This window comes from Eriocheir sinensis, chromosome 20, assembly GCF_024679095.1.
Source record: "Eriocheir sinensis breed Jianghai 21 chromosome 20, ASM2467909v1, whole genome shotgun sequence".
Lineage (NCBI taxonomy): Eukaryota > Metazoa > Arthropoda > Malacostraca > Decapoda > Varunidae > Eriocheir > Eriocheir sinensis.
In genome coordinates this window covers 15,580,745-15,608,544 of record NC_066528.1, presented here as the reverse complement: position 1 = coordinate 15,608,544, position 27,800 = coordinate 15,580,745, and the positions used below count along the sequence as shown (strand labels likewise).

At 45.2% G+C, this 27,800-nt stretch overlaps 1 protein-coding gene and 1 long non-coding RNA gene across 9 annotated transcripts; one reads left to right on the top strand and one right to left on the bottom strand.

Annotated features, from left to right (window-relative positions):
- Positions 1–141: 141 nt before the first annotated feature.
- Positions 142–2,658, bottom strand: LOC127001256 (uncharacterized). The gene is made up of 2 exons (XR_007754964.1): positions 1,361–2,658; positions 142–545 (listed from the first exon to the last, which is right to left on the bottom strand). It is a non-coding gene; the product is annotated as an uncharacterized LOC127001256 (long non-coding RNA).
- A 5,606-nt stretch (positions 2,659–8,264) lies between these two features.
- LOC127001249 (MAU2 chromatid cohesion factor homolog) lies at positions 8,265–26,652 on the top strand. 8 transcript variants are annotated; one of them, XM_050865554.1, is made up of 13 exons: positions 8,265–8,414; positions 9,332–9,790; positions 11,971–12,150; positions 12,468–12,590; positions 13,272–13,382; positions 14,376–14,496; positions 15,754–15,918; positions 19,043–19,194; positions 20,803–20,898; positions 21,359–21,564; positions 21,937–22,139; positions 23,109–23,287; positions 23,732–26,652. In XM_050865554.1, the coding sequence occupies exons 2-12, from the start codon at positions 9,566–9,568 to the stop codon at positions 23,279–23,281; spliced, it is 1,755 nt and encodes a 584-aa protein (XP_050721511.1). In that variant the 5' UTR covers positions 8,265–8,414; positions 9,332–9,565; the 3' UTR covers positions 23,282–23,287; positions 23,732–26,652. The 8 variants fall into 8 exon arrangements, with proteins under 8 accessions (XP_050721511.1, XP_050721510.1, XP_050721507.1 ...); XM_050865553.1 differs by having other exon boundaries at positions 8,265–8,426; XM_050865550.1 differs by having other exon boundaries at positions 8,265–8,477.
- The last annotated feature ends 1,148 nt before the right edge of the window (positions 26,653–27,800 follow it).

The following is a 27,800-nucleotide window of genomic DNA, read 5'->3' as shown; positions in this document are numbered from 1 at the left end:
GTAGGATATGTGTAACAGGCTAACTGGAGTGCGTGGCGAACAATACTGTGGCGAAGTTTTAACATAGTGACATACGTAGGATATGTGTAACAGGCTAACTGGAGTGCGTGGCGAACAATACTGTGGCGAAGTTTTAACATAGTGACACACGTAGGATATGTGTAACAGGCTAACTGGAGTGTGTGGCGAACAATACTGTGGGGAAGTTTTAACATGGTGACATACGTGGGATGGATATAAGCCAAAAGAAAATCATCGCAATGAAACAAAAAAAATAATGAAAAAATGAAGCTGACTGAAGTAAGAAAAAAAACATGATTTAATTGAAAAACCTAATAATAAGACGAGCCCTTGGCAGGAACAATCACGGAGGGAAAACACGCAACAAGCTGAAAGTGAACACTGGCACCAGAAATATGACGCAAAAAAGTGAACACTGGCACCAGAAATATGACGCAAAAAAGTGAACACTGGCACCAGAAATATGACCCAAAAAAGTGAACACTGGCACCAGAAATATGACGCAAAAAAGTGAACACTGGCACCTGAAATATGACCCAAAAAAGTGAACACTGGCACCTGAAATATGACGCAAAAAAGTGAACACTGGCACCAGAAATATGACGCAAAAAAGTGAACACTGGCACCTGAAATATGAAGCAAAAAAGTGAACACTGGCACCAGAAATATGACGCAAAAAAGTGAACACTGGCACCAGAAATATGACGCAAAAAAGTGAACACTGGCACCAGAAATATGACGCAAAAAAGTGAACACTGGCACCAGAAATATGACGCAAAAAAGTGAACACTGGCACCAGAAATATGACGCAAAAAAGTGAACACTGGCACCAGAAATATGACGCAAAAAATTGACCACTGGCACCAGAAATATGACGCAAAAAGTGAACACTGGCACCAGAAATATGACGCAAAAAAGTGAACACTGGCACCAGAAATATGACGCAAAAAAGTGAACACTGGCACCAGAAATATGACGCAAAAAAGTGAACACTGGCACCAGAAATATGACACAAAAAAGTGAACACTGGCACCAGAAATATGACACAAAAAAGTGAACACTGGCACCAGAAATATGACGCAAAAAAGTGAACACTGGCACCAGAAATATGACGCAAAAAAGTGAACACTGGCACCTGAAATATGACACAAAAAAGTGAACACTGGCACCAGAAATATGACGCAAAAAAGTGAACACTGGCACCTGAAATATGACGCAAAAAAGTGAACACTGGCACCAGAAATATGACGCAAAAAAGTGAACACTGGCACCTGAAATATGACGCAAAAAAGTGAACACTGGCACCTGAAATATGACGCAAAAAAGTGAACACTGGCACCAGAAATATGACGCAAAAAAGTGAACACTGGCACCAGAAATATGACGCAAAAAAGTGAACACTGGCACCAGAAATATGACGCAAAAAAGTGAACACTGGCACCAGAAATATGACGCAAAAAAGTAAAAAAAGTATAAAAAAGAAAGGAAATTATTGAATCAACAAAACCCGCTTAGAGATTTACTTCATGTTCACTCTTCCTCCTTCCTTCCCCTCCTCCTCCTCCTCTTCCTCCTCCTCCTCCTCCTCCTCCTCGCCATCACCAAAAACAACAAACAAACAACAAAACAATAAAATATAGCTATTGCTTGGAGCCGTTTGGAAAAAATTTACGGTCCAGGAAAATGTTCTTTGCGTGTGTGTGTGTGTGTGTGTGTGTGTGTGTGTGTGTGTGTGTGTGTGTGTGTGTGTGTGTGTGTGTGTGTGTGTGTGTGTGTGTGTGTGTGTGTGTGTGTGTGTGTGTGTGTCTGTGTGTGTGTGTGTGTGTGTGTGTGTGTGTGTGTGTGTGTGTGTGTGTGTGTGTGTGTGTGTGTGTACGGGAATCTTCGTAAATTTGAGATCATGTTCCTAATGCTTTTTGTTCTACCAAACGTCTCTCTCTCTCTCTCTCTCTCTCTCTCTCTCTCTCTCTCTCTCTCTCTCTCTCTCTCTCTCTCTCTCTCTCAACTTAATATCAACTAGAGAAGAAATGCAACGTTTTGGAGCCATCTGATTAATGTAAAATCACTTAGGTTTAAGGACAGACCACCTAGTCTGGACCATGGGGTCTGTGTGGTCTGATTTTCTATGTAAATCTATGTAAATCTCTCTCTCTCTCTCTCTCTCTCTCTCTCTCTCTCTCTCTCTCTCTCTCTCTCTCTCTCTCTCTCTCTCTCTCTCTCTCTCTCTCTCTTCCCCCCCACCACGTCTCCTTCACGCCGAGAGAGCGAATGGCACGGTGCTGCCCCCTGCTTGTCTGGAGGGCACGGTGCTGCCCCCTGCTTGTCTGGCGGGCACGGTGCTGCCCCCTGCTTGTCTGGCGGGCACGGTGCTGCCCCCTGCTTGTCTGGAGGGCACGGTGCTGCCCCCTGCTTGTCTGGAGGGCACGGTGCTGCCCCCTGCTTGTCTGGAGGGCACGGTGCTGCCCCCTGCTTGTCTGGCGGGCACGGTGCTGCCCCCTGCTTGTCTGGCGGGCACGGTGCTGCCCCCTGCTTGTCTGGAGGGCACGGTGCTGCCCCCTGCTTGTCTGGAGGGCACGGTGCTGCCCCCTGCTTGTCTGGAGGGCACGGTGCTGACCCCTGCTTGTCTGGAGGGCACGGTGCGGCACCCTGCTTGTCTGGAGGGCACGGTGCAGCCACTGCTTGTCTGGAGGGCACGGTGCTGCCCCCTGCTTGTCTGGCGGGCACGGTGCTGCCCCTGCTTGTCTGGAGGGCACGGTGCTGCCCCTGCTTGTCTGGCGGGCACGGTGCTGCCCCTGCTTGTCTGGCGGGCACGGTGCTGCCCCTGCTTGTCTGGAGGGCAGGGTGCTGCCCCCTGCTTGTCTGGCGGGCACGGTTCTGCCCCTGCTTGTCTGGCGGGCACGGTGCTGCCCCTGCTTGTCTGGCGGGCACGGTGCTGCCCCTGCTTGTCTGGAGGGCACGGTGCTGCCCCTGCTTGTCTGGAGGGCACGGTGCTGCCCCTGCTTGTCTGGAGGGCACGGTGCTGCCCCTGCTTGTCTGGCGGGCACGGTGCTGCCCCTGCTTGTCTGGAGGGCACGGTGCTGCCCCTGCTTGTCTGGAGGGCACGGTGCTGCCCCTGCTTGTCTGGCGGGCACGGTGCTGCCCCTGCTTGTCTGGCGGGCACGGTGCTGCCCCTGCTTGTCTGGCGGGCACGGTGCTGCCCCTGCTTGTCTGGAGGGCACGGTGCTGCCCCCTGCTTGTCTGGAGGGCACGGTGCTGCCCCCAGCTGGTCTGGATGGCACGGTGCTGCACCCTGCTTGTGGGGCGCCCACGGTGCTGCCCCCTGCTTGTCTGGAGGGCACGGTGCTGCCCCCTGCTTGTCTGGCGGGCACGGTGCTGCCCCCTGCTTGTCTGGCGGGCACGGTGCTGCCCCCTGCTTGTCTGGCGGGCACGGTGCTGCCCCCTGCTTGTCTGGAGGGCACGGTGCTGCCCCCTGCTTGTCTGGCGGGCACGGTGCTGCCCCCTGCTTGTCTGGCGGGCACGGTGCTGCCCCCTGCTTGTCTGGAGGGCACGGTGCTGCCCCCTGCTTGTCTGGAGGGCACGGTGCTGCCCCCTGCTTGTCTGGAGGGCACGGTGCTGCCCCCTGCTTGTCTGGCGGGCACGGTGCTGCCCCCTGCTTGTCTGGAGGGCACGGTGCTGCCCCCTGCTTGTCTGGCGGGCACGGTGCTGCCCCCTGCAGGTTGCCCTCATCCTGCAGTGCTCACCCCTGCGTGGTGTGCTAGCCTGGGTGTGGCAGCAGCCGGGGCCCCGTGCGTCGGGAGCAGGGTCATGCAGCCTCGCCTCACCCCTTTGTGACCCCTGAGGGCGTGCCCGGAGGGGCGCGCCTCGGGGTCAGGTAATTTCCGTCATCGGAGTCTGAATCTTCGTCTACGTGGCATTGTGAATGCTCGGCGACATTTTCGTAAGTTGGAGGCCCGGGGATCTCCTCGTAGATTGGAGGCTCCGGGAACTCGTCGTAGATGTGCTCCTCGTCGTCGCCGAAGTACAGGTAGTCGGGCTCCTGCTGCCGCGGCGCCACGCGCGGGAGCACGGTGGGGCCCGTGGGCGGCGCCACGTCCACATGGTTGTCGTCGACCTGTACCTCGCTGCCGACGCGCCAGGAGGCGGCCAGTCCGCGCCGCGTCGGCACGCAGGGCACTGCGGGAAGAGTGTGGCCATTACGACGACGACGACGACCGTCATGATGGGGGGGGGGAGAGAGAGAGAGAGAGAGAGAGAATGGGTGGGATAGCTTAACAGAGGAACATGGAAAGGTTTGAGAAAGGCAGACGAAGGATGGAATACAGTTTTCCACATCGAAGCTTTGAAAGGTCAAACAGCCTCGGCAAAGAGATCGTCAAATAAAAATAGATAAATAACCACAAAGCTACATATGACAGCTGAGACTCGAAGCCCCACGAGAGCAGCGCATTTCCGGCTGTGCTACGGTCTTTGTTCTCAGACGCTCCCGGTCCCATAGGAACTATTTCCAAAGGCCTAAAAGGAGGTCAGCAGGGGTTCTGATGCGTTCTTTTTTAGGTTTACGGCACAGAAGAAAGGTCAACCTACAACCTGAGTCATGAAACTTCCCCTGGAATTGCCCAAAGCTCCCTCGAAAGCTTTATCAAGTGCTTGGACGCCGAAATTAATAAGGTTTATCAAGGTCATATTTTTAAACATTTAGGAACCCAAGCACACACATTTGACAAGACTTTCGTAGGAGCTTCGGGCACTTCCAGGGTATAGTTTATGAGCCTTCTGGTAGTTAGTCTTCTTCTGTAGCATAAACCTAAAAAACACTCACTATAACCCGATTGATGTCCTTTTTCGGCCTTGGAAATAGTTGATGTGAGCGGCGGAAGCGTCTGGGAATACCGACCTGTGACCTTACGTAAAATCACAACAAGGAAAAGACACAATACTAACGTGATGCCGCTGATCTGCGTCTTCGTCGCCTGCGGCAGACCACCACCACCACCACCACCACCAGGAATATCACCACCGGCACCACTATCAGCAGCACCACCGACGGAGACGAAGACGCAGATGTAGTTGTGGTGGTGGTTGTAGGTGGGATAGTGCGTGAAGGTGGCCTGAATGGAGGGTTCTCACAGGTGTAGTACTCACGAGGGAGCGATGGACTCCACCACACATATACAAGACATTTTTCTCCTGGATAGGCACTTTTCCAGTTTGAGGGCCCACGAGCCACAACACTCAGACCTCCAAGGGACCGACATTCGACACTCACATAACGATAGCATTTCCTCCGGCAATAATCAGTAACCAGATCAAAGAGAATATAGCAATATTTTGAACCATGATCCCAGCCTTCGTGCTTTGTTACCTGCACATCCATCCTCGCCCACTTCTCTCCTGTGTCAGGGAAGCAAGGGGCAGCAGGGAACCAAGCTACGTGTTGAGCATTCCGATGATTTACTTTGACGCTGATCCCTGCAAAATATCTCCCCGGCTGCACGAACCCCTCGGTCCACAGATTGTTTCCTACTGCATTGAAAGACATCACTTCGTTTTCTTCCGAGTATCCGACTTTTTTATCAGGGTCGCCACAGAACAGCTGGGCCGAGGCGGGATTGAGGGCTCCCCCAGCACCCAGAGCGAGCAAGGCAGCGACAAGCACACCGGTCTGCACCATGGCGAGTGTGTCTCTGTGTGTGGACAAGCGAGCCTACGTGTTGGGTATGGAACAGGATATCCCCTCGACGCCAACAGGACGTCTATAGGTCACACAGAGATAAACACACCCTCTGCCGTCTTTGTTCAATGTTGCAAGTATGAGGAGCCCAGCCAGGCCACCTTAATTAAAGAAGAGATTTACCTATTTTTATCACGTTCTGAGGGATAACAATTAAGCAAAATGGGTAATATTGCATGGGCTCTCCCCCCCATATAGGCTACATACTGCTGTTTGGTTTTATGTTTGATTTTCCTTATTTATCCTCTATCTTATCTATTTATCGTCACCTATCGTTATCTATCGTGACCTATCTAACTCTTCCCTGTCCTATCGTTATCCTTCCTCAAAATATATCAATAAAAGGTAATGATTTAGTTGTAGAGATATATTTCTTCGGGAATGAAGGTGTTACAGATCACCAAGAAGAATCTTTATATATTGTCCACAGAGTCAACCTTTACAAATGAGTGTTTGGTAATTACTCGACACTCCCTCACCCTCAGCCTCACCCTCAGCCTTGTAAGATAGAGGTACAATGGGGACGCGTTATAGCCGCGCTCATCACGATCTCGCTGGCCCCAGAGCCTGCAGCGGGGAAGAACCATTACCCCGGGACACAGGGCCAGTGTGACGTGCGGGTTATCACTGTTTATCTTCACAAGTTTATATTAGATGTTACAACCGAATCAACAAAAAATAAATTAACCTCTACAGGAACGCTTCAAGTTCGTCTATCTATTCTGTGCTTTGGTCGCTGCTTCGCTCAGAACATATCGGACTCAGCGAGGCACAGAAAAACTTATTGTTCTGCCATAGTGAACAAAGTTTTCGCGTGTCGCAGTGAGGAAAGCAAGGAGATCAGACGGGTTCTGATGAGTGTGTTCTTAGGTTCGCGGCAGCCTACAGAAGAAGGGTCATCAAACTACCCGTGGAAATGCCCAAAACTCCTACGAAAACCGTGTCAGATATATTTACTTGGACGCCTAAATGTTTAAGAATATGACCCTCGGGTTCTATGTGAACGCGTTGACAAGCACTTAGGCCTATCAGTGTGGTAGCAATATAACTGATACCACTGCCTCGAACTCACTTTTTCTGTGGCCAAACCTGTAAGCCAGGCCCACGGGCCGGTGCCTTCACCCTACCTCAGCAAGCTGCCGCAGGAGCGCGGGTTTCGGCCTTTTAATATCTCTTTACCACGAGTTCTACTGACTAGATTACCTATGTTCGGTACTTGCCAGATTAAATATTAGTCTTCGTGGAATCTATTGGAAAAATGAGTCAAGCTATATTACATGCGGCAGGAAAGTAGAACAAAATGCGAGAATGGTGTAAGCTAGCTTAGTTGCGAGTATTTAGCTTGTAATAACTGAATGGTAGAGTGTTTCTCACTAATTCACATGAAAAATGTTAGCATAAACACTTGGGATCAATATCTAATAGAATATAGGCACAGTGAATCATGATTTATCACGTGAGAGATTTTAGAGTGTGCGAGTGCTCATCGGGGGGCAGGCAATTTCTGCTCCTGCTGATGACTCGCCTGCTAGCCATCAAACCACTTACGAGACCCTGTTGTTGGCAAGTCTTCTAGTAACTCCATCATCTAGGAACGCGCTTGATCTTAAGGTGACTCCAATGCCAATGAAAGAAGTGTCGACCAGGCCAGTATACTTCATTCATCGTCATCGGAGCGGCCTAAACTCAAGGATCATTCGTAGAGGACAGATTTACTAAAAGACTTACCAACGACCGGCCTTGTAGTGGCTTGATGAACCCGGCCCCTGCTCAACCTGCAAAAGGCTGCGCGCGGCCAATACCTCGGCTACCCTGGCTCAAGTTATCCACGCATTACCCGAAATTATCGTGCAGTCCCTTGTGCCTGCCATCTACCATTGTATCTCTTTAGCTTCATGTCTTCCCTACATATGTATGTCAATAGCTATGTAACATATATCATGGCCTGTATTTGCCCTTTGATTGCAATCTCTTACACTGAGTGAGTTGGCTACATTTGCCACTATATTTTTTGTGTGCAGTCCCTTGTGGCTGGCCCCTAGAATTGTACATTTTTTCCATCTCATTGTGCTATCTATAATATGTACGGCCTGGGGGTAGGGATTTTTCTTACCTAGATTTCTTACCTGGATGACCTTTCCCTATGAGCCATGCTTGAGTAAACCGTCAGGCAAAGAACCGAAAGGTCTCAGCAACCAATGCGCCAGCCTATCCAAGCTCATCAAACAACAGAACATAATCCAATAAGACATAGGCCGGTCTCGAACCCACGCTCCAGCACCCCGCCGAAGCACAAGGCAGAGACTCTACCACTGGACCACGGGAGCCCCACTTGTTGTTTTGCTTGCAACAATAAACAGTCAATCAGCCATCATAAAATCACGAGAACGTATGCTATTTTTTTATCGCCAGTTTAAACACCGATAGACTAAAAAAAATGGTCTTTGAGATGCATTAAAGGTCAGCAGGTGAAGGGAAGGTTACACTCGGGGTCCCTCACAGCACCAGTGTTTACCTTTTGTGGGAGGGAAGAGAGGAAGCCTGGACATCTTTCCTCCACTTTTCCTCCATATTTCCTCTCCCGGGGCGCGGAGTGGAGGGAAAATAACGCAGGGAGAGAGGGAAAGATGGCGTGGATGCAGTGAAATAGAGGAACTTGAGCGTAAATCCGCCTGTGAGGGGAGAAAAGGGATTAACGAAAGGCTTTGACGTTACGCCCAGCTCTGTGTGTGTTCGTGTGTTCGTGTGTGTGTCTTGTTGTTTTCTTCGTTTCTTCTTGTTTTTTTTTTTTTGTCTTTTCCTCCCCCGTTTTCTCCTCTCCCTCTTTTCCTCCTTTTCCTTTCTTTCTTCCTTTTTTCCTTTTCCTCCCTCGGTTCCTCTTTCCCTCTCTTTCCTCCTTTTCCTCCCTCGTTTTCTTCTTTTTCCCTCCTTTTCCTCCCTCGGTTCCTCCCTTTCCTCCTTTTTTTCTTTTTCCTCCCTCTTTTTCTCCTTTTCCTCCCACATTTCCTCCTTTCCCTCCCTTTCTTTTTTCTCCCTCGTTTTCTCCTTTTTCCCTCCCTTTCGTCCTCCTTTTCCTTTTCCTCCCTCGTTTCCTCTTTCCTTCCCTTTCCTCCCTTGTTTCCTCTTCTTTCTCTCCCTTTCCTCCTCCTTTTCCTTATCTCCATTTCCTCCTCCTCTCCCTTTTTCTTTTCTCCATTTCATCTCGTTTCTTATTTTCTTCATTTTGCGTTTTTTGTCTTTTCCTCCATCTTTTCCTCCTCCCTCTTCCTCCCCCTGTTTCCTTCCTCTCCTTTTCTCCCTGTTTTAGCTTTTTCTTCCCCCATTACCTCCTCCTTTTCCCTCCCTTTCCTCTCCTTTTTCCCTACTCCATCTCATTTAGCCTGTTCTTCCACCTTTTTTCCCCTCCCTCTTTTTCCCTCCCTCTTTCCCTTTCTCTCCATTCCTTCTCGTTTATCCTTTTCCTCTCCCATATCCTCCCTCTGTGTCATTCCTTCTCCCTCTGTTTCATTGTTTCATTCTTTCTCCCCCTGTTTCATTCCTTCACCCTTTGTTTCATTCCCTCCTTCCTGTTTGTTCTAGGGATGAGTGAGACAGTTAAAAGGAAAGCTAATGGACTAAACCACATCATCGAGCAGCAATGAGACTCGGCAACAGGGGCGCGGTGACGAGACCCTAATGAACACAGCGCCACAAAAGAACTCTCGGCGGCGCACTAGTCCGAGGAATAGTACGGGAGTGATGCGGCAGCTCGTACTGGTGTGACCCGAGGCTTCAAGTTCACCCGCACCACCCGCACCACCACCACCTCCACTCATGGCCAACCCACAAGATGCCTGCTACCTCTCCCTCCTTGCCTTGGCTGAGCGCTTCAGGACGCAGGAGCCGGCTAACATCAAGAGCTGCGTCCAGTGTCTCCAGGCCGTTCTGACCTTTCGGCCACCCCCCAAGGTGGAGGCACGCACCCACCTCCAGCTGGCCACCCTGTTGACGCAGCATACCACCAACACACAGCTGGCGCGGGACCATCTGCAGCAGGCGGTGAGTCTTGGGGCGGGGGGGGCAAAAGATGAGAGAAAGGAAGGCACAACAGAAGGAAAGGGAGGTAGTGGAGCAATAAAGGGAGGAGAGGGAAGGAAAAGGAGGAAGAGGGAATGAAAAAGGGAGGTTAATAAGGAAAAAGAAGGAAAAAAAGAGAGGAAAGAGAAGGAAAAATTGAGGAAGGGAAGGAAAAAGGGAAGTTAAGAAAGAAAAAATGGAGGAAAGGGAGGAAGAGGGAATGAAATACGGAGGTTAAGTAAGGAAAAAGGGAGGAAGGGGAAGGAAAAGGGAGGAAATAGAAGGTAACATAAAAGAAGGAAGGGGGAAATGATCAAGCTGAAAAAAATACCAATGAAATCTTGAGACCTAGAAATTATGAAAAGATACCGTATATAAAATAAAGGTATTGGCTATCCCAGAAATACACCCGTCTCACTGGAGAGGACACCTATATACTCTATGTGGTACTCAGCGCACATACAACACTCACTGCCACATTCTTTTCCGTCACCAATTATTCATTCGGAAGTTTTTCTTAACCCGTGTACCAGCGACGGGCCAAATTTGTGGCTTAACCGTGTACCAGCGACGGGCCATATTTGTGGCTTAACCGTGTACCAGTGATGGGCCAAATTTGTGGCTTAACCGTGTACCAGCGACGGGCCAAATTTGTGGCTTTACCGTGTACCAGCGACGGGCCAAATTTGTGGCTTAACCGTGTACCAGCGACGGGCCAAATTTGTGGCTTTACCGTGTACCAGCGACGAGCCAAATTTGTGGCTTTACCGTGTACCAGCGACGGGCCAAATTTGTGGCTTTACCGTGTACCAGCGACGGGCCAAATTTGTGGCTTTACCGTGTACCAGCGACGGGCCAAATTTGTGGCTTTACCGTGTACAGCGACGGGCCAAATTCGTGGCTTTACCGTGTACCAGTGACAGGCCAAATTTGTGGCTTTACCGTGTACCAGCGACGGGCCAAATTTTTACCATGATACAAACCCCCCAAAATAGATTACCGATATGCATAAACCGATCACAAATGCGTTGATATATATTATGAAATGGCGCACATACAACACTCACTGCCATACTCTTTTCCGTCACTAATCACTCATTCGAAGGACATTGATTTCTTAAACTGTGGTCCGGGAGATTGAGTATTGAGGGATATATTTCTGTTTACTGCATTTTGGCGCCGGGGCACAGGACATGTTAGATTAGGCTGGGTAGTTGGGTCAGGTTAGGTTAGGTTTTGCTAGATTTAGTTAGATTGGGTTAGGTTTGATTTAGTAAGATTAGGTAAGGTTTGATTTAGTTAGATTGGGTTAGGTTTGATTTTGTTAGATTGGGTTAGGTTAGATTTCATTAGATTTAGTTTAGGTTGGGTTAGGTTTTGTTATATTTAGTCAGATTAGGTTCGGTTAGATTTCATTAGATTTAGTTAGATTAGATTTGATTTAATTTGGTTAGATTTAATTGTTTATGATAGAGTACAGTGTCGTATTTTAAAACATTTCATCGCCCAAGTTCACATATTTGCCAAAGCTTTCGAAGGAGTTTTGGGCACCTGGTGGTAGTGTGACCCTTCCTCTGTACCATGAACCTAAAGAAACACTCATTACAACCTGATTGACCCCCTCTTTGACCTTTAGAAATAGTTGATGTGGGAGCTGAAAGTGTCGTTTCATACCGACCACAGTGATATGTTTTGCAATGAGCTGTTGGTTGTCAGTGGAGGGCGGTGAGCGTACTTCTGAAATTTTACCGAATAAACCCAAATCCAGGAGACATTATCGCTACATCAGCATTTCTTTTTTATTTGTTTATTTTACATTTAGCTTAAAGTGCCGGTGGTCTTTCTTGATGGAGCCTGTAGTTAGCCCCAGCCTGTTAGGGACACTGGCACGTATTTTATAGTGGTTCCATTCTTGCTTGGCTTACGCTGCCCTCTGGAGCTCCACTTGATCCTCATAATACGGTTTCACTGGGGTCCGGGTTATTGTGGTCGTGGTAAAAGCGTATAGAACAGCAGCAAACATGATTACAGAGTTTGTGTTGTCATTATATTATTGAGATTATCATTTTATCGTGGTCTTATTTTTATTTTCATTTTGTCAGTAATGTTCCTTGTGTTTTCATTGCCCTGTTGTCACTAATGCTCCTGTTCCCTCCCGCCAGTGGTCTCTCTCCATGAGCATTGTTGGGTTTGATGATGTGCGCTTTGAGGCGGCGAGCGAGCTGGCCAAGCTGTACGAGCAGACCGGCAGCGCTGCAAATGCCAAGTCTGTGCTGCAGCGTGCCATCGAGCTCTCGCGGCAGAGTGTTTTCTGGCACTGCAGGCTCATCTTCCAAATGGCTGTGAGTTGTTTCAGTGATTATCGTTACTGTCACCCTGCGTCACTCCACTGTGGGATGTAGGCCTCTTCAAAGCATTTTTATTAGTGTCTGTCTTGTGTCTCCAGTTTCCATTTTCAGCGTAAATGTTTCCTATTCCTCATAATTTCATCACAGTGTCTGGTGAACAAATTTCCCATGGTCTTTTTATATCAGTTGTTGTCTATATATTAGTTTCTCAGACAAGGGTTTTAGTGCTAATCGTTGTTGTTACTTTGCATTCTCATTCGTATCAGTATTTCTGCCTGACTTTCGATGGTTAAGTGCTTCCTTCTTCGCAGCAACTTGGAGTCACGGAGATGGACTACGCCTCTGCCGGGAGTCTGCTGCAGAAGGGCCTGGAGTACTGCCTCATCCAGGGCATCGCCTACAACCAGATACTCTTCCTCCTCAGTAAGATTATGGTAAGGAAGTGTTGTGGGGTGATCGTGAAGGTTTGTCATCATTATTATTATTATTATTATTATTATTATTATTATTATTATTATTATTATTATCCTGTCTATCACTATCTCTTTCTTTTCTTGTTTATTCCTTATCTCTCTATATCTGTCTGTTTGCTTTTCCTCTGTAGTTTCCCTTATCTGTCTACCTCTGTTTGTCTGTCTACTTGTATCTAATCTATATATGTATGTGTTATTATTATTATTATTATTACTATCAGTTGTGGAATTATCCCTCTGTCTTTCCTGGCAAAATTTGGTGGCACATTTTATAATTCATTCCCCTCTTATGGTTGGTCTCCTGCTGCAAAAATAAAAGAAATTTGTAACAGAATCTTATTTGGTTATAGTCACCCTCTCAGTCAAAGCTCATCATGTTTTTTGATATAGTTAATAAACCACAAAGACTTATTTCGATCTCTCACTTGAGTCTGGTCATAGAAACCCTTAGCTACTCTACCTTTGGGGGTTGGACTTGCGATGATCCTCCTCAGTCTTGCTCAATCCCAACTAATCCCTCTATTTCTAACACTCCCAGGTCTTGTTGTGCTGTACCTCTTTTGCTGGGGCTGTACATTCATACATATCTTTATTAAGTGGCTGCTCACGTTCCTCCTCCTCATGCGCCTTCCAACTCAACAGGTGATGCTGCTGGAGGGCCGAGGGGCGGTAGAGATCCAGACCCTCTTGAACCAGGCCAACCAGAGTGTGGAGCAGTACAACGGGGCGCAGGGGCAGAAGGAGCACCTCAGGGTAAGATGCTGTATAGGAAACCATGTGAATGATCATTGTCTGTCATCTTGTTTAGCGTCCCTGTGTTCCCTCGTGGGCGTGGATGGGTCATGAGTCTCGATAAAATGGTTAATTAGTTTTTTTTGGCAATAGCTATAGCTCAGAAACCGGTAAATATGAGGCTCTGAGTACGATAATGTGGCACGGTGGTGTGTCGGTCTGTCAAGGGATACAAGGGTGACTCAAGAAATACCTCAAGGCTTAAAGTATCACCTGCCTCCTTTGCCATAGAATGAAAATATAGTATAGTAGTTGTCAAGAAACACATCAAAGTATCAAAAGCATCACCTGTGCTCCTTAACTTTCGTCCTTCCGTTTGCATATCCTCCTTCCTGAGACGTACCGGTAGTAAGTCCTTTCAAGAGAGGAGCATCAAAACCTCTCTAGCCAATACTGATAACTCTTTTCAGGCATTTCCCTTTGTAGGATTTGTGTGCTGCGTGTGTTTCTTACCTTGCCTTGCCCTTGACCTGCCTCCTTTGCCATCGAGTGAAAATAAAGTATAGTAAGTTGTCAAGAAATGCATCAAAGTATCACCTGCACTCCCTGGCGTCAGTGGTGCCAGATTGCATTTACCGTTCTTTGACACGACTGTTGCAAAAAGACATCAATAATTAACCATTTGAACGAAAACTATAAATTAATCTAGTTATTGGGGTGGAAGAGACAGTTTTTTAGTCAGAAATCAGTAAATAGAAGAGGCTGAGTATGACAATCTGGCATCGCTGCTTGGTGTAGGCTATAGCATCTTCCTTTTATCAGTAAGAAACATTCATTACAGCGATACTCCTAGAAACATCCATTTGCTGTATCATACTCTACTGTACTATTTAAAAAAAACATATAAAACAACAACGTAGGTAGTTAAAAAATGTTCAAATGTCGTCAAATACACATCGTAGTGCAACAAATTTACATAAGTGACGTGAAACTAATCAGTGTATTTGCCCTCAGGTGTTCTATTTAGTGTTGCTGGTGTGCCACAACCTGAACAGCGGACAGGTGAAGAGTGTGAAGCCGGCACTCAAACAGCTGCAACAGTCTATCCAGAACATCACCCAACTCTCGGAACAAGGTGTGTGTGTGTGTGTGTGTGTGTGTGTGTGTGTGTGTGTGTGTTTTTACCCAGCTATCTTATACATTATTCAAGCTGAGACCATGTTGTCCTGTCACCATATCTCCTTTCATCCAACTTTGTTTTGAATCCATGACTTCTTTTTATTTAATGTCCTTATTTTCCCTTATGGGGTTGGACGGGCTATAAGTCTCTCCCACTCTTGATGATCATGTACTCTCTCCTCCCTGGCGTTCATCCTTCTTGTGTCTTCCTCCACACACCGTTTACAGGACGCTGCTTTGAATTCATGACTTCTTTTCGTTGAACATCCTTATGGGGTTGGATGGGCTATGAGTCTCCCACTTTTGACTATCATACTCTCTCTTCCTTGGCATTCACCCTTCTCATGTCCTCCACACACCATCTCCAGGTCTTCCTCAGTCTTTCAGCTGGTCTTAGTGTTCTTAGTTCTAATTATCTGTATGTGCTGACTATTCTAAGTGATTCATTTGGGGAAGGCAGACTCCTTTACATCCTTTCTGTATCTTGTTTCCCTCAATTTATGCTCATGTTCCCTTGTCCTTCCACTATCAAGACACCTCTCCACCCAAAATTGACCTCTCTTTTGGCTACTCTTTGCTTTTGTCTTATTATGGGAGTGGCGAGTAGCGGGCTCTTTTTTTTCACATTTTTTGTTGCCCTTGACCTGTCTCTGATGTAAAAAAATAAATAAATAAATAAATAAAATTCTGCCTCCCAATCCACCACCATCAATTAATCATCTAGCCAATTGGACATTTCCCAGCGGCAGCAATGCAAGGTTTTGGTTTTCCCGACGGTTTCTCCTCCATTAACCCGGTAGCAGCGACGGGCCAAATTTGTGGCTTTACCGTGTAGCAGCGTCGGGCCAAATTTGTGGCTTTACCGTGTAGCAGCGACGGGCCAAATTTGTGGCTTTACCGTGTAGCAGCGACGGGCCAAATTTGTGGCTTTACCGTGTAGCAGCGACGGGCCAAATTTGTGGCTTTACCGTGTAGCAGTGACGGGCCAAATTTGTGGCTTTACCGTATAGCAGCGTCGGGCCAAATTTGCACCATGATTTAAACCCCAAAAAATAGATGATACATAAACTGATCACAAATTCTTTGATATATATTATGAAATGGTTTGTGTGATGATTTTTTCTCATTTTTCTCGCTTAGAGGGACCATTAAGAAACATGATCCCTGCTGCTACCGGGTTAACACTGCTCACCCCCTCCCTCCCCCCACACAGAAGTGATTCCCAGCAGCAGCAGCGAGATGTTTGCCTGGCTTCCCCGCGAGCAGCTGTGTGTGTTGGTGTACCTCGTATCCGTCATGCACTCCATGCAGGCGGGGTACATGGAGAAGGCTCAGAAGTACACAGACAAGGCACTGCTGCAGATAGACAAGCTTAAAGGTTAGTAATACGCTCTCTCTTGTATGTGGGTTTTTTTTACAACAAAGGAGGCAGCTCAAGGGCACAAAAAAAGAAAACGATAATAAAAAAAGCCCGCTACTCGCTGCTCCCAAAAAAGAATTAAAAGAGGTGGCCGAAAGAAAGATCAATTTCGGGAGGAGAGGTGTCCTGATACCCTCCTCTTGAAACAGTTCAAGTCGTAGGCAGGAGGAAATACAGATGAAGGAAGGTTGTTCCAGAGTTTACCAGTGTGAGGGATGAAAGAGTGAAGATGCTGGTTAACTCTTGCATAAGGGGTTTGGACAGTATAGGGATGAGCATGAGTAGAAAGTCGTGTGCAGCGGGGCCGCGAGAGGGGGGGAGACATGCAGTTAGCAAGTTCAGAAGAGCAGTCAGCGTGGAAATATCGATAGAAGATAGAAAGAGAAGCAACATCGCGGTGGAATTTAAGAGGTAGAAGGCTATCAGTAGGAGGAGGAGAGCTGATGAGATGAAGAGCTTTAGACTCCACTCTGTCCAGAAGAGCTGTGTGAGTGGAGCCCCCCACACGTGAGATGCATACTCCATACAAGGGCGGACAAGGCCCATGTATATAGATAGCAACTGCGCGAGGGAGAAGAACTGGCGGAGACGATACAGAACGCCCAACCTCGAGGAAGCTGATTTAGCAAGAGATTTATGATTTAGTGATGGAGAAGAGAAGGTGAAATCGCAGTTGAGTGTGTTTAAAGGATCACAAGGAATTTAATTTGTTCTCATGTTTTTTTTTAAAGTTTACAAGATACTTTTTTATGTGGAATTTAATTTGTTTTCAACCCTTAGATGGTGGCAGTATTTGAAGTGTAGCTCCATGCAAAATGAATCGTCTATATATAGTCACTGCCGACTTTAGGACCGTAGCATAAATATAGCTCTGCCGCATAATAGATGTTTTAACTATAGTCTATACATAGATACTACCGCAATCTGGAAGTGTTGTTATATTTCTGCCATACAAAACTGACTGACTAAATTCTTAACCATCCATATATAGTTCCACTGCGGTCTAAGGGTTAAAGAATCGTACAAGATATTTTTAGACTTGAGTACTTTGTTCTAATTACACTGGTTTCACATAGTACTGTAGATATAGGAGCAGTAGACGAGGCCACACACTCCTCTCCACCTCCATCCGCCAGGACAAGGTGTGCGTTTCTCAGGTGGTGGGGAAGCAAACAATAGAATCATTCTCCAAATTTATTTACGGATCCTTAAACTGATAATTATTCCCGTGACAAATCCAGCACTTAACCCATCCGCTGTGATTGGCATGTATTTGGCCTTCACTGGTAGCCTGGTAACATATACTCCCAGGTCTTTCTCTGGCTCTGTGGTGGATAGTGGAGTGTTTCCCATGTGGTAGTGGTAAGCTGGATATCCCCTCCCAAGGTGCAGGACTTTACATTTTTCTTCATTGAATTGTAGCAGCCACTCTTTATCCATTTCTGTAGCTTAGTGAGGTTTTCTTGTTGGAAATTCGCAGTTAACAGTTCAACATGAAAATAACTGCAGTATTTTTTGGTATTTAAGGCACCTGAGTTTTGGCTGGGCATTTCTTAACCACTACTGTACTTATGGTTGTATATAGAATGCCCACAAAACATGTATATTTTAATAGGAAAATGGTAAGCATACCATTGAAAGAAAGTATATAATCTTACATGTACCAAATGATGGATTAGATTTTTTGGTTGATAGCACGGCACAGGCAGCGTGATAGACTGCATCTGAATGTGCAACTAACCCTTATTTTTTACCTTCCCTGCCCTGTCCTTTCAACCTGTACCAGCTTCATTATGCACCTGACTAACCCATTCAAAGTGCACCACAAACCTCCTACCACACAACTCTGCATCCACCACACACACTCTTCTTTACACAGGGCACTGCCACACCACCACACTACATCACTGAATCTTCCTGTGGCTTGGCATTACAACACACGGCCAAGCCACCCACCACACACAACCTTTGCATCACAGTCTTGCCCCACCACAAGATGCACCACAGAACACTGCCACACCAAAACACCAGCCACTACTCAACTCTTCCTGCCTTTCTGGTATGCATCTCTGTTGACTCATAAGATTGATAATTAATTCATTACAAGTCAGTGTAAGGTACTGTAGTTGGTTCACCCATGTCAAGGCGTACATTATCATGCGCTGGCAACCTACTGTCACGCGGCGTGTCTGATTTCGTGGATAATATATGATAGCCTACTTAGAGGAAACAGTCAGACACATGTTTATCAATAATGTGCTGGCAACAATAACAGTTATAATCAATTTTAAGTTAAAAATTAATAGTAGTCACATATAGCTGTTTTGTTCATTTACAAGATCGCTAATTATAATAATTAAACAGCCTTGGTGCTGTCTGCAACAGTACCAATAATTCTTAACTCATAATTGGCTATAATTGACAGTATTTGTTACTGTTGCTTGCATATTATTGACAATAATGACTTTCCTATTGTTAACCCATCATATATTATCCAAGCAACCAGACACGCCATGGGGCTGCAGGCTGCCAGTGCCAACTATAACACAGTGGTGCCCAACGTTCTTGCACCCGCAACCCTTTCTCAAAAATCTTGAAACTCGCATGAGCCTCTGATATTAGCAATTTATTTTACACTTTTTTTGTGCACTAATTTTCATCAATACACGGCCCTGACGTTCCCCAAAAGATACACTGATGTTCCCTCTCAACACTCACCAGTGAAGCTAGCAGGCAGATGTAGTGTGCTGGGCAGCTACATTGCAACAGATTACTTATCAGTGTCTTACATCAGTTCAAATTATGCCTGATTGTCCTGAGAAAATGAAGTGAGAAAAAAAGTGTTCATACATTTCAACACAGTTTTAGTTTTCACTTTTCAGACTTTGTGGCTTTGCTGTCTTCCTGTAGTTTTGTGAAATCACATGAAGGGACGTGTTGCCAGTCCTCACCCCTATTCCTTTTAGTCACTCTTACTACATGCAAGCAAAGCAGACAGTGTGAATAAGATCATTGGTGAGAAAGAGTTACAAATATAAATGAAAGAGAGAAGAGAGACTACCAGTTTGTGTGTGTGTTTCAGCGGAGGAGAACACCAGCATCCTGAGTTCCCTGCAGCTGCTGCTTCTGGAGCACAGCATTATGTGTCACCTCATCATGGGCTCCAAGGCACAGGCCATCAAGGAGATAGCCAAGGTGTGCCGCCTCCTCCAGGACGACACCAGGCAGCTGCAGGTGTGTGCCAAGGAAGGGTAGGAGCAGACACAGCCACTGGTACAGCCAGCTGACATTCTACTTAGACTCTGATTCTAGGAAACGTGTTTCCCCAAGGAAACGAGTCTCTAAGTTTCACCGCCAAGCAGTGCTGTTACCAGTGTTTGCTTGCCAGCTTCCAGTTCACAGTCACTTTTGAGTGATGAACACTCAGTTAATTAACGACAAGTGCCAACGGTGGTGTGGTAGTATGTCTGAGGCGTACACGCCAGTTTTACGCTGTTTTATGGTATTCTTAGCCATTTTAAGGCATGATGTTAAGTTTGTGTCAAAAACTAACCAGTAGGTGCACCCAACATCACCAAATGTGGGGTACAAACTTGGCGGAGGGACTTTTTTGGGCAGCTGTAGGCGGAAGCGGCCTAAAGAGTAGCCTATCCGGATATTATGTTTTTATTTATTAATGCTCCATGAGACATTCTAGAGTCAGATCAAAGTATGTGCTTATTTCTGCGGTGTCTGATTCACTTATTTGAGTGAAATTCTATTATGATGAGCAGTCACAAATTCTATTATGATGAGCAGTCACAAATTCGTGTCACTAGTAAAAATGAAACTGGTAATGTAAGTTTTGCCTCCATGAAATATATCATCACCGTCATCAGCCGCCCGTCAGCTGTTCGGGCCCGGCGTGCGGCTGGGGCTGTCTGCACGCATGCACTGCATGTGTTTATTGTTATTTTAGGGTTTTGACGTTTTTGTGGTCCGTTTCTATCTATCTATATATATATATATATATATATATATATATATATATATATATATATATATATATATATATAGATATATATAGATATATATAGATATATAGATATATATGGCAACGGTGGCTATACGTATTTTCATATTATTGTTCTGTTATTTATTCAATGTTGCGTTCAAGAAAAAGAATACTCATAATTTCAGTTAGTTTTAGGTAAAAGGATTCTTTACAAAATATAATTATAACATTACCTCCTTTAAATTAGGAAACATCCTGGATCGGCTATGGTGATGTTAGGTGCGCCTATTAATGACGCAGGCCAGGGCCACTGATTTAGAGTAAAAATTTGTTCTGTGAACGCCATTTTGTCCAACTGTATGTCACTCTGCAACCTAGCCTACGCCAGGTGACCAAGACCAAGGCTTGGTCTGACTAGCACCACATTGTGTTATAATTATGTACACTGTCCCCTCATATTCACAGGTTAACTATTTGGAGATTTGAACATTCTCAGATTTCCCCCAAAATGCACTAAGGGGGCCTCAGGGGAATTTTGTGTCAAAAAGTCCCATGACCATGAAAGATGTCATCAGAACGGGAGAGGGTTAAGGAAATACAGAACGGGAGAGGGTTAAGCAAATACAGAACGGGAGAGGGTTAAGCAAATACAGAACGGGAGAGGGTTAAGCAAATACAGAACGGGAGAGGGTTAAGCAAATACAGAACGGGAGAGGGTTAAGCAAATACAGAACGGGAGAGGGTTAAGCAAATACAGAACGGGAGAGGGTTAAGCAAATACAGAAAACAGTCTTTCTAGAATATCAGAGTACGTCATTCTTGCTAATTACGTCCTATGTCACCTCCAGGCCCATCGTGCTCAGCTGCACACACTGCTAGCGGTGTACGCCATGAGCATGAACCTCTCCACAGCTGCAGAAGTCCAGTTCAATGCAGCACTCAGGGTGAGTCTGTTCTCCCTCCTTTGCTCCAGTGTTCTGTGACTCACCATCATCATTCTTTCTTGCATTACTCCAAGGGGACGCTTGTTTCTGGCTGCAAGATATTTTTGTACTTCAGTAATAAAAAGACTAAAGGTTGAGGCAAGCAAGAGAGTTGAATATAAAATAGACAGTACCATTTGAAGTTTTCTACATTTTTGTGGATTCTCTATTTGCAAGACAAAACATGCACTATTGTTTAGTGTGTGGTTATTGAGTATGAACACTCAAACTTAAACTCCATGTGGCAAATTAGCTTACTGCAGTATGGAAGAGGATGAGGATGGGAACATACAAGGAATGGAAGCAAGATTAGAAAATGACATACAAAGAGAAGGAAAATACATGGCCTTCTCATAGCTTCCAAAATTATCATCATACCTCCATTAACGTGAGGAAGAGTAAGTGCAATATCTCTCCTCAGACGTCAAGTAACCATGACTTGTGGATCTTCGCCAACCTCAATCTGGCCGTGGTGTACCTGAGGTGTCAGAGGGAGAGGGACTTTGCTGCCATCATGGACCGGATCAACCCCGACACCCTCCCCACACAATCTCAGAGCCTCCGAGCCGCCTCCTTCTATGTGCAGGGACTCCACGCCTTCTTCACCAACAGACACAACGACGGGAAGTGGGTGCAGTGGATCTTTTTGATTCTCTAGAGTTCAGTATATTAAGCCCCAATGCTCTGTGGGAATGTTGCAATGGTGTAGAATATCTCATGATTGGAAGGAATGGTTTTAATGGAAGAATCAGAAATGGGTCCCTGTTTGTGGTCATAACGACAGGGTTCATTACAGTAAACCCTCAGTATAGCGGACTAATTGAGGGGAACTTAGTCCGTTGATGCCGAAAGTCCGTTACATCCGAAATCTGTTATAAGTGGGTCCGTTATATCGAGGGTTTACCGTACTTCTTTACTCATATGAAAGGAGTTTTATTTTTATAGAAGTTCTTAATCAGCTATGGAAAGTAATAACCTACATAATCCCATTCTTTACAGGCGATTTCTAAGAGAGTCCCTCAAGATGGCCAATGCAGAAGACCTTAATCGCCTCACCTCCTGCTCCTTGGTGCTGCTGGGACACATCTTCCTGGCGCTGGGCAACCCGCGGGAGGCGCTCAACATGGTGACGCCGGCCATGCAGCTCGCTTCAAAGATTCCCGACCTTCACCTCCAACTCTGGTCATCGGCAATACTCAAAGGTGTGTGTGTGTGTGTCTGTCCATCTATCTGTCGATCTGCAAAATAAATTGACTGTAAATAATTAAGCACTGTAAGCTGTATCACCACTTTTAAAATTAGTGCCTTCGTGGTTAGCATGCCTAGCTACAAATCTGCAGGCTCAGGTTTGAATCCCGGCCCAGGCAGTCAGAATGCAGCCCACCCAGCTGTTCATCTTCCTTTTTGGGCTGGCTGATATATGTGGGTACCTGGGGAAACTTGGAGAAGGTAAACTATGGTAACCCGGATGCCACACTCGCCCTGTGTCCCAGGGTGATGGGTTCACACACTCCACAGGCTCAAGGGCCAACGAGATCGAGATGAGCCTTTAGGCCACTATAGTCGGTTCACCCAAGTCTGAAGTGAGCATTACCGCGCAACGGCAGCCTGCAGCCACGTGGTGTGTCCGATTTCGTGGATACTGTATACCAGCCTATGTATAGTAAACAGTCGTCATTGTCAATAATATGCAGCAGCAATAACAAATACCGTCAATTATAGTCGATTATGAGTTAAAAATATGAGTAATGTCACAAATAGCTGGTTTGTTAATTTACAAGATTGCTGATTATGATCATTAAACAGCCTTGAAGCTGTCCACCACTGAGAAAATTAGCAGGCTTTATATTAATAAAACAGCTATTTGCGACATTACTAATATTTTTCTAACTCAAAATCGACTATAATTGATGGTATTTGTTATTGCTGCTTGCATATTAATGACACTAACTTGTGCGATACAGGGGCATACACACAGTACCCATGAAATCAGACATGTGGCTGCTGCTATGCTGAATGCGATAACACACACTTCTGGTGAACGGACTATAGTAGCTAAAGCTTATGCCTCAAACTTTACTTTTAAAGAACTGATAATATACCATCTACATTCACAAAAACTAACTGCAGTACATTTCCTCACTCCTCATCTCTCCTTCCCCCCGTACTAGACCTGTACCGGCAGTTTGGAGATGCCCCCCATGAGCAGGAGAGCAGCCACAACCACTACAACTTCTCCCAGACGCTGCTGATGGACCACCTCGCTGCCACACAGCTGCCGGAGCACCAGCTAATAACGTGGACGGACGGTCCCTTCCCATCCATTGTCAGTGAAAAGCTGTAGGCTGAGGTGAGGCGGCCACATGCATTGCCTTGTGTGACGTGTGTACCTCCTTGTGAATTATTGCAGCATACAGATTCTTGCTGCCTGTAAAGAGAATAATATGTGTAGTAAGAAATTACAGTCGCAAAAAAGTATTTAACACCCGTGGGCTGATTGACTAGAATTTGAGTGAAAACTGATGACGTGGTGTTGTGTTGGTTCGGTGGACACCAACAGCTAGAGTCAACCCAGTGGTGGCCTCCTAACCAACACAACACACTGGCCCATGGGTGTTCGATACTTTTTTTGGCAACTGTACAAATCTAGTTTTTTCCCAGTGTAGGGCACATAAAATTGTATTATTCTACACTGGTGAAAATATCTTCAGTAAACTTTTAAAACATGCATATGTGTGTGTGTGCACATTACCTGTCATGAGCTGGTATGCTGATCATGTGTGTCATTCTGCAGCGCCACAGATCCTCACATCAGGGCCAGAGGAGCAGCAGCAGGGACATTGAACACCAGCAGCAGCAGCCCTGAAGGAGGAACACAGTTATTCACCTCTGTAACTCAATGGTTGTGGTCTAAACACAGGAAACTCACCTCTCACTCCCTCTGTGTCTCCGGGTCCCTCGTTTGCAATGCCATGAAAGGCCTGGCTAAGGGGGTGCCTCCTACTGTAAGCTATTGTACAGGTATTTCTTTCTCCCTAAGGTTTGTGACATGCCTTTGCCCTTAGTTGGCAATGCTTTTATCGTTAAACACCCATACCATTTTGTTTGTCTAAACGTGTTCAGTACTGTTTTCTTGTCTGTCTTGGGAGTGCCGCACATAATTATATTTGTCCACGGAGTTTTAAGATTCCAGATCTCTTCGTCTCATCTTTTCCGTCATGTTTTCCATCATTATAACTAACATAATTCAGTGAAAAGCTTTCTGAAGGCTTGTTATTGTTGGTTATAACACTTATCTTCAAATCTGTCTAAATTAATATTAAATTAAAGTTAGTATTATTTTAGTAAGTATGGCGTGCTTTTTATACACAAAGAATTATAGTATATTTTACAATTGATGATTCTCATAGTATGTTAAGGTTTGATCAAGAACGTGTCATCACTGGAAACCTTCGGGCCAAGACACGTCCAAGACACAAGATCCAGAAGTCATCGTACAATCATTTAATTTTACAAAGTGACGAGTCAAATTCATCTTGGGTTTCTCATACACTGCCACACACCCATTCTGCTGCATCCTTATCAATGTTCTATACATCCACGTATGTCATTTATTTTGTTACTGTTATTAGTTAACTGGATGATTATATTCTCTCCACGTCACCATTATTATCAGGAATCAGTAGGTGACAGTAACCATTAACGCTACATAGTGACAACATAACACCTCCGGTTGATGATGAACAGGCTTCGTTATCTAGAGCAGTGGTTCCCAACCTTTGGTCTGCGGACCGGTGCCGGTGTGTGGCTTATGATTTGCTGGTCTGCCAAATTTCTTTACAAGTGACTTTGTTTTGTTCATCTAATAAGTAGTTATAATGAAATAAAAATTGAATGAAATGTTCAGGGTATGGTGTAGCACCCGCCGGATAGACAAGAGGGAGCTAGCGATTGTCCCACTGAATTTTAAATTGCTAAAAAAATTAAATATGTATTTGGACCATATAAATGTCAAGTGTATGATTGGATCTATGCCTATGGCACTGGTCTGCAGAATTTTTTCACTTGCTCGACTGGTCCGTGGCTTTGAAAAGGTTGGGAACCACTGATCTAAAGCAATGAAACTAGAAAGGTCTTGGTATGTTAAGGTTGTTTATACCCTTTCGTAGCCTGTGAAGTTGTCTCTGTGTCAACGGATTTTGCCGAACTTGAATCAAAATACACTTATGGAACTATACTGCCTTGCTTCTTACGCTACAGAAGACTAATGACAGATTTTCTTAATGTCATGTTGGTATTTATTAAGCCATGTGGCTAGTTTGGCTTTTAATTGCATTTTTGGGACAGAGTTAGTTGGAAGTGTTGGATTTTCACACAGAGTTGTTGACATATTACAAACTCAGTTGCAAAAAGTGATATGAGAAAATTAACAGAACCAACTAACCTTGCCTTGAAAACCAGGTCAAGAAAGACATCACCCACATTGTTGTTAAGAAAGACTGATACAACACTTAAGAAATCAGGCATATATTATTGTTGAAATAGGTATACCATGGCCACTTGAGGGATGAGTTTAGGTCCCTGAGTGGTAGTGTTGTGGTGAAGGACTGAGAGAAGGAAAATTAGCCCTTAGTCATATTATCAAAAGCAGTTTTTCAGTGGTCAGGTGTTAGTGATGGCACGTTGTTCGCAAAAATAAATGTTTGACCCGTACCTTTTCACGTGGTTTCAGGATGTATTATGCAACAGGCTGAGCTTTATCCTTTGAAAGTTAATGATGATCCAGGCTGTTTCTCTCATCAAGTGTGGTTTATCCGCCTTCTAACAATTCAGCCGTGACAATGTAAGGAGCTTTTGGAGGTGGGATCAAAAAACCTTTAGGCAAAGTTCTGAATTAAGTTGTCAAGGTATTTTACTATATTGTGTATGTGCATCAAGGGTGGAACCATTGATGTAGTTTTTGTTAAGGGCCTAATTATACTGATAACTGTTTCAACGCATCATATTGTCACCTTCGTAAACAAAGCGCTTAAGTCATTATTTTCTACTTTACAGGAAATCAGAACAGAACCATCATCATCTCATGTGGCTTAAGGTTTAGGCAGAAATGGAAAGGTCAATTCTAGAACACTCAAACCCTGAATGAGGAAGGCAACTTACAAAAATGGGTGTTACATGTTGAGAAATTGATGTAGGCCCCAGACAAAAACCTGGAAATCACTGAAAAATTGATGTTGGCCCCAGACAAAAACCTGGAAATCACTGAAAAATTGATGTAGGCCCCAGACAAAAACCTGGAAATCACTGAAAAATTGATGTAGGCCCTAGACAAAAACCTGGAAATCACTGAAAAATTGATGTTGGCCCCAGACAAAAACCTGGAAATCACTGAAAAATTGATGTTGGCCCCAGACAAAAACCTGGAAATCACTGAAAAATGACTTAGGCAATTATTTTATGAGGGTGACGATCTTTCTAAACATCTCCACTTGACATAACTATAAAGTATCTGAGAAAAGCCGAGGAATGAAGAAACTGCTTTGGCTTTGATGGGTCACTGATGGGGCTGTGGGTCTTCAAGTCAGCATTTGTTCATCCTTTACCTATGAAGGCATCTGTGTTGTGTTTACATGCTAGACTGCTGAAGGAAACCCGACAAGGGCTTCAAACCATGTACAAATTTTGCTGCCAAGTGAAGGATACTTTTAAATTTCATCCACATTATTTTTTTTAACCCGGTAGCTGCGGGGACCATGTTTCTTAAAGGCCCCTCTAAGCGAGAAAAATGAGAAAAAATCATCACTCTCGCAAACTACTCCATAATATATATCAATGCATTTGTGATCAGTTTATGCATCATCTATTTTTGGGGGTTTATATCATGGCAAAAATGTGGCCTGTCGCTGGTACACGGTAAAGCCACAAATTTGGCCTGTCGCTGCTACCAGGTTAATCACACTTGCTGCAACATTTTTTCTAATCATTAAGATAACTGTAAGCACATGTATGTCTATGTCTGGCACATTAGGCAAAAGTCCTCACACTCATATCACTGTCGGCAAAGGGAATGCACCAAAGCAACATTTTCGTCCCATCCCTGATAAGTCTGTCATAGTCACCAATATTTCAAGTGTCAGTGTAGTGGTGGTGGCTAGCGTCCTTCCCAGCTCCCTTCTCTGTACTGTGTCAATTTGTGTTGAACAGTGGCAGTCATGCAGATGTAACAGAGAGACAACTCTTTATGTCTGCAGAACTCCCTTAATGCACTGCAGCTTCACTATCATCCTGTCATGTAAAATGTGTTGTTTTTAACTGGATAAAGAATCATGCCTGTTCTTTACTTTTAACCCGGTAGCAGCAGGGATCATGTTTCTTAACCTGGTAGCAGCGACGGGCCAAATTTGTGGCTTTACCGTGTAGCAGCGACAGGCCAAATTTGTGCCATGATATAAACCCCCAAAATAGATGATACATATACTGATCACAAATGCTTTGATATATATTATGAAATGGTTTGTGTGAGGGGTGATTTTTTCTCATTTTCCTCGCTTGGAGGGACCATTAAGAAACATGATCCCTGCTGCTACTGGGTTAATGGTCCATCTAAGCGAGAAAAATGAGAAAAAAATCATCACTCACACAAACCATTTCATAATATATATCGAAGCATTTGTGATAACTTTATGTATCATCTATTTTGGGGGGTTTAAATCATGGCACAAATTGGGCCCGTCACTGCTACACGGTAATGCCACAAATTGGGCCCGTCGCTGCTACACGGTAATGCCACAAATTTGGCCCGTCGCTGCTACCGGGTTAACACAGGAAGAAGGCTGGTCATCTATACCTAATCATTTTTCTTC

What these genes read in the sequence shown, in the direction of transcription:
- LOC127001249 (XM_050865554.1), top strand. Translation starts at nt 9,566, where the DNA reads ATGGCCAACCCACAAGATGCCTGCTACCTCTCCCTCCTTGCCTTGGCT. An exon ending in GGGACCATCTGCAGCAGGCG is followed by an intron (nt 9,791 to 11,970) that starts GTGAGTCTTGGG and finishes CCCTCCCGCCAG; the next exon opens with TGGTCTCTCTCCATGAGCAT. An exon ending in CACCCAACTCTCGGAACAAG is followed by an intron (nt 14,497 to 15,753) that starts GTGTGTGTGTGT and finishes CCCCCCACACAG; the next exon opens with AAGTGATTCCCAGCAGCAGC.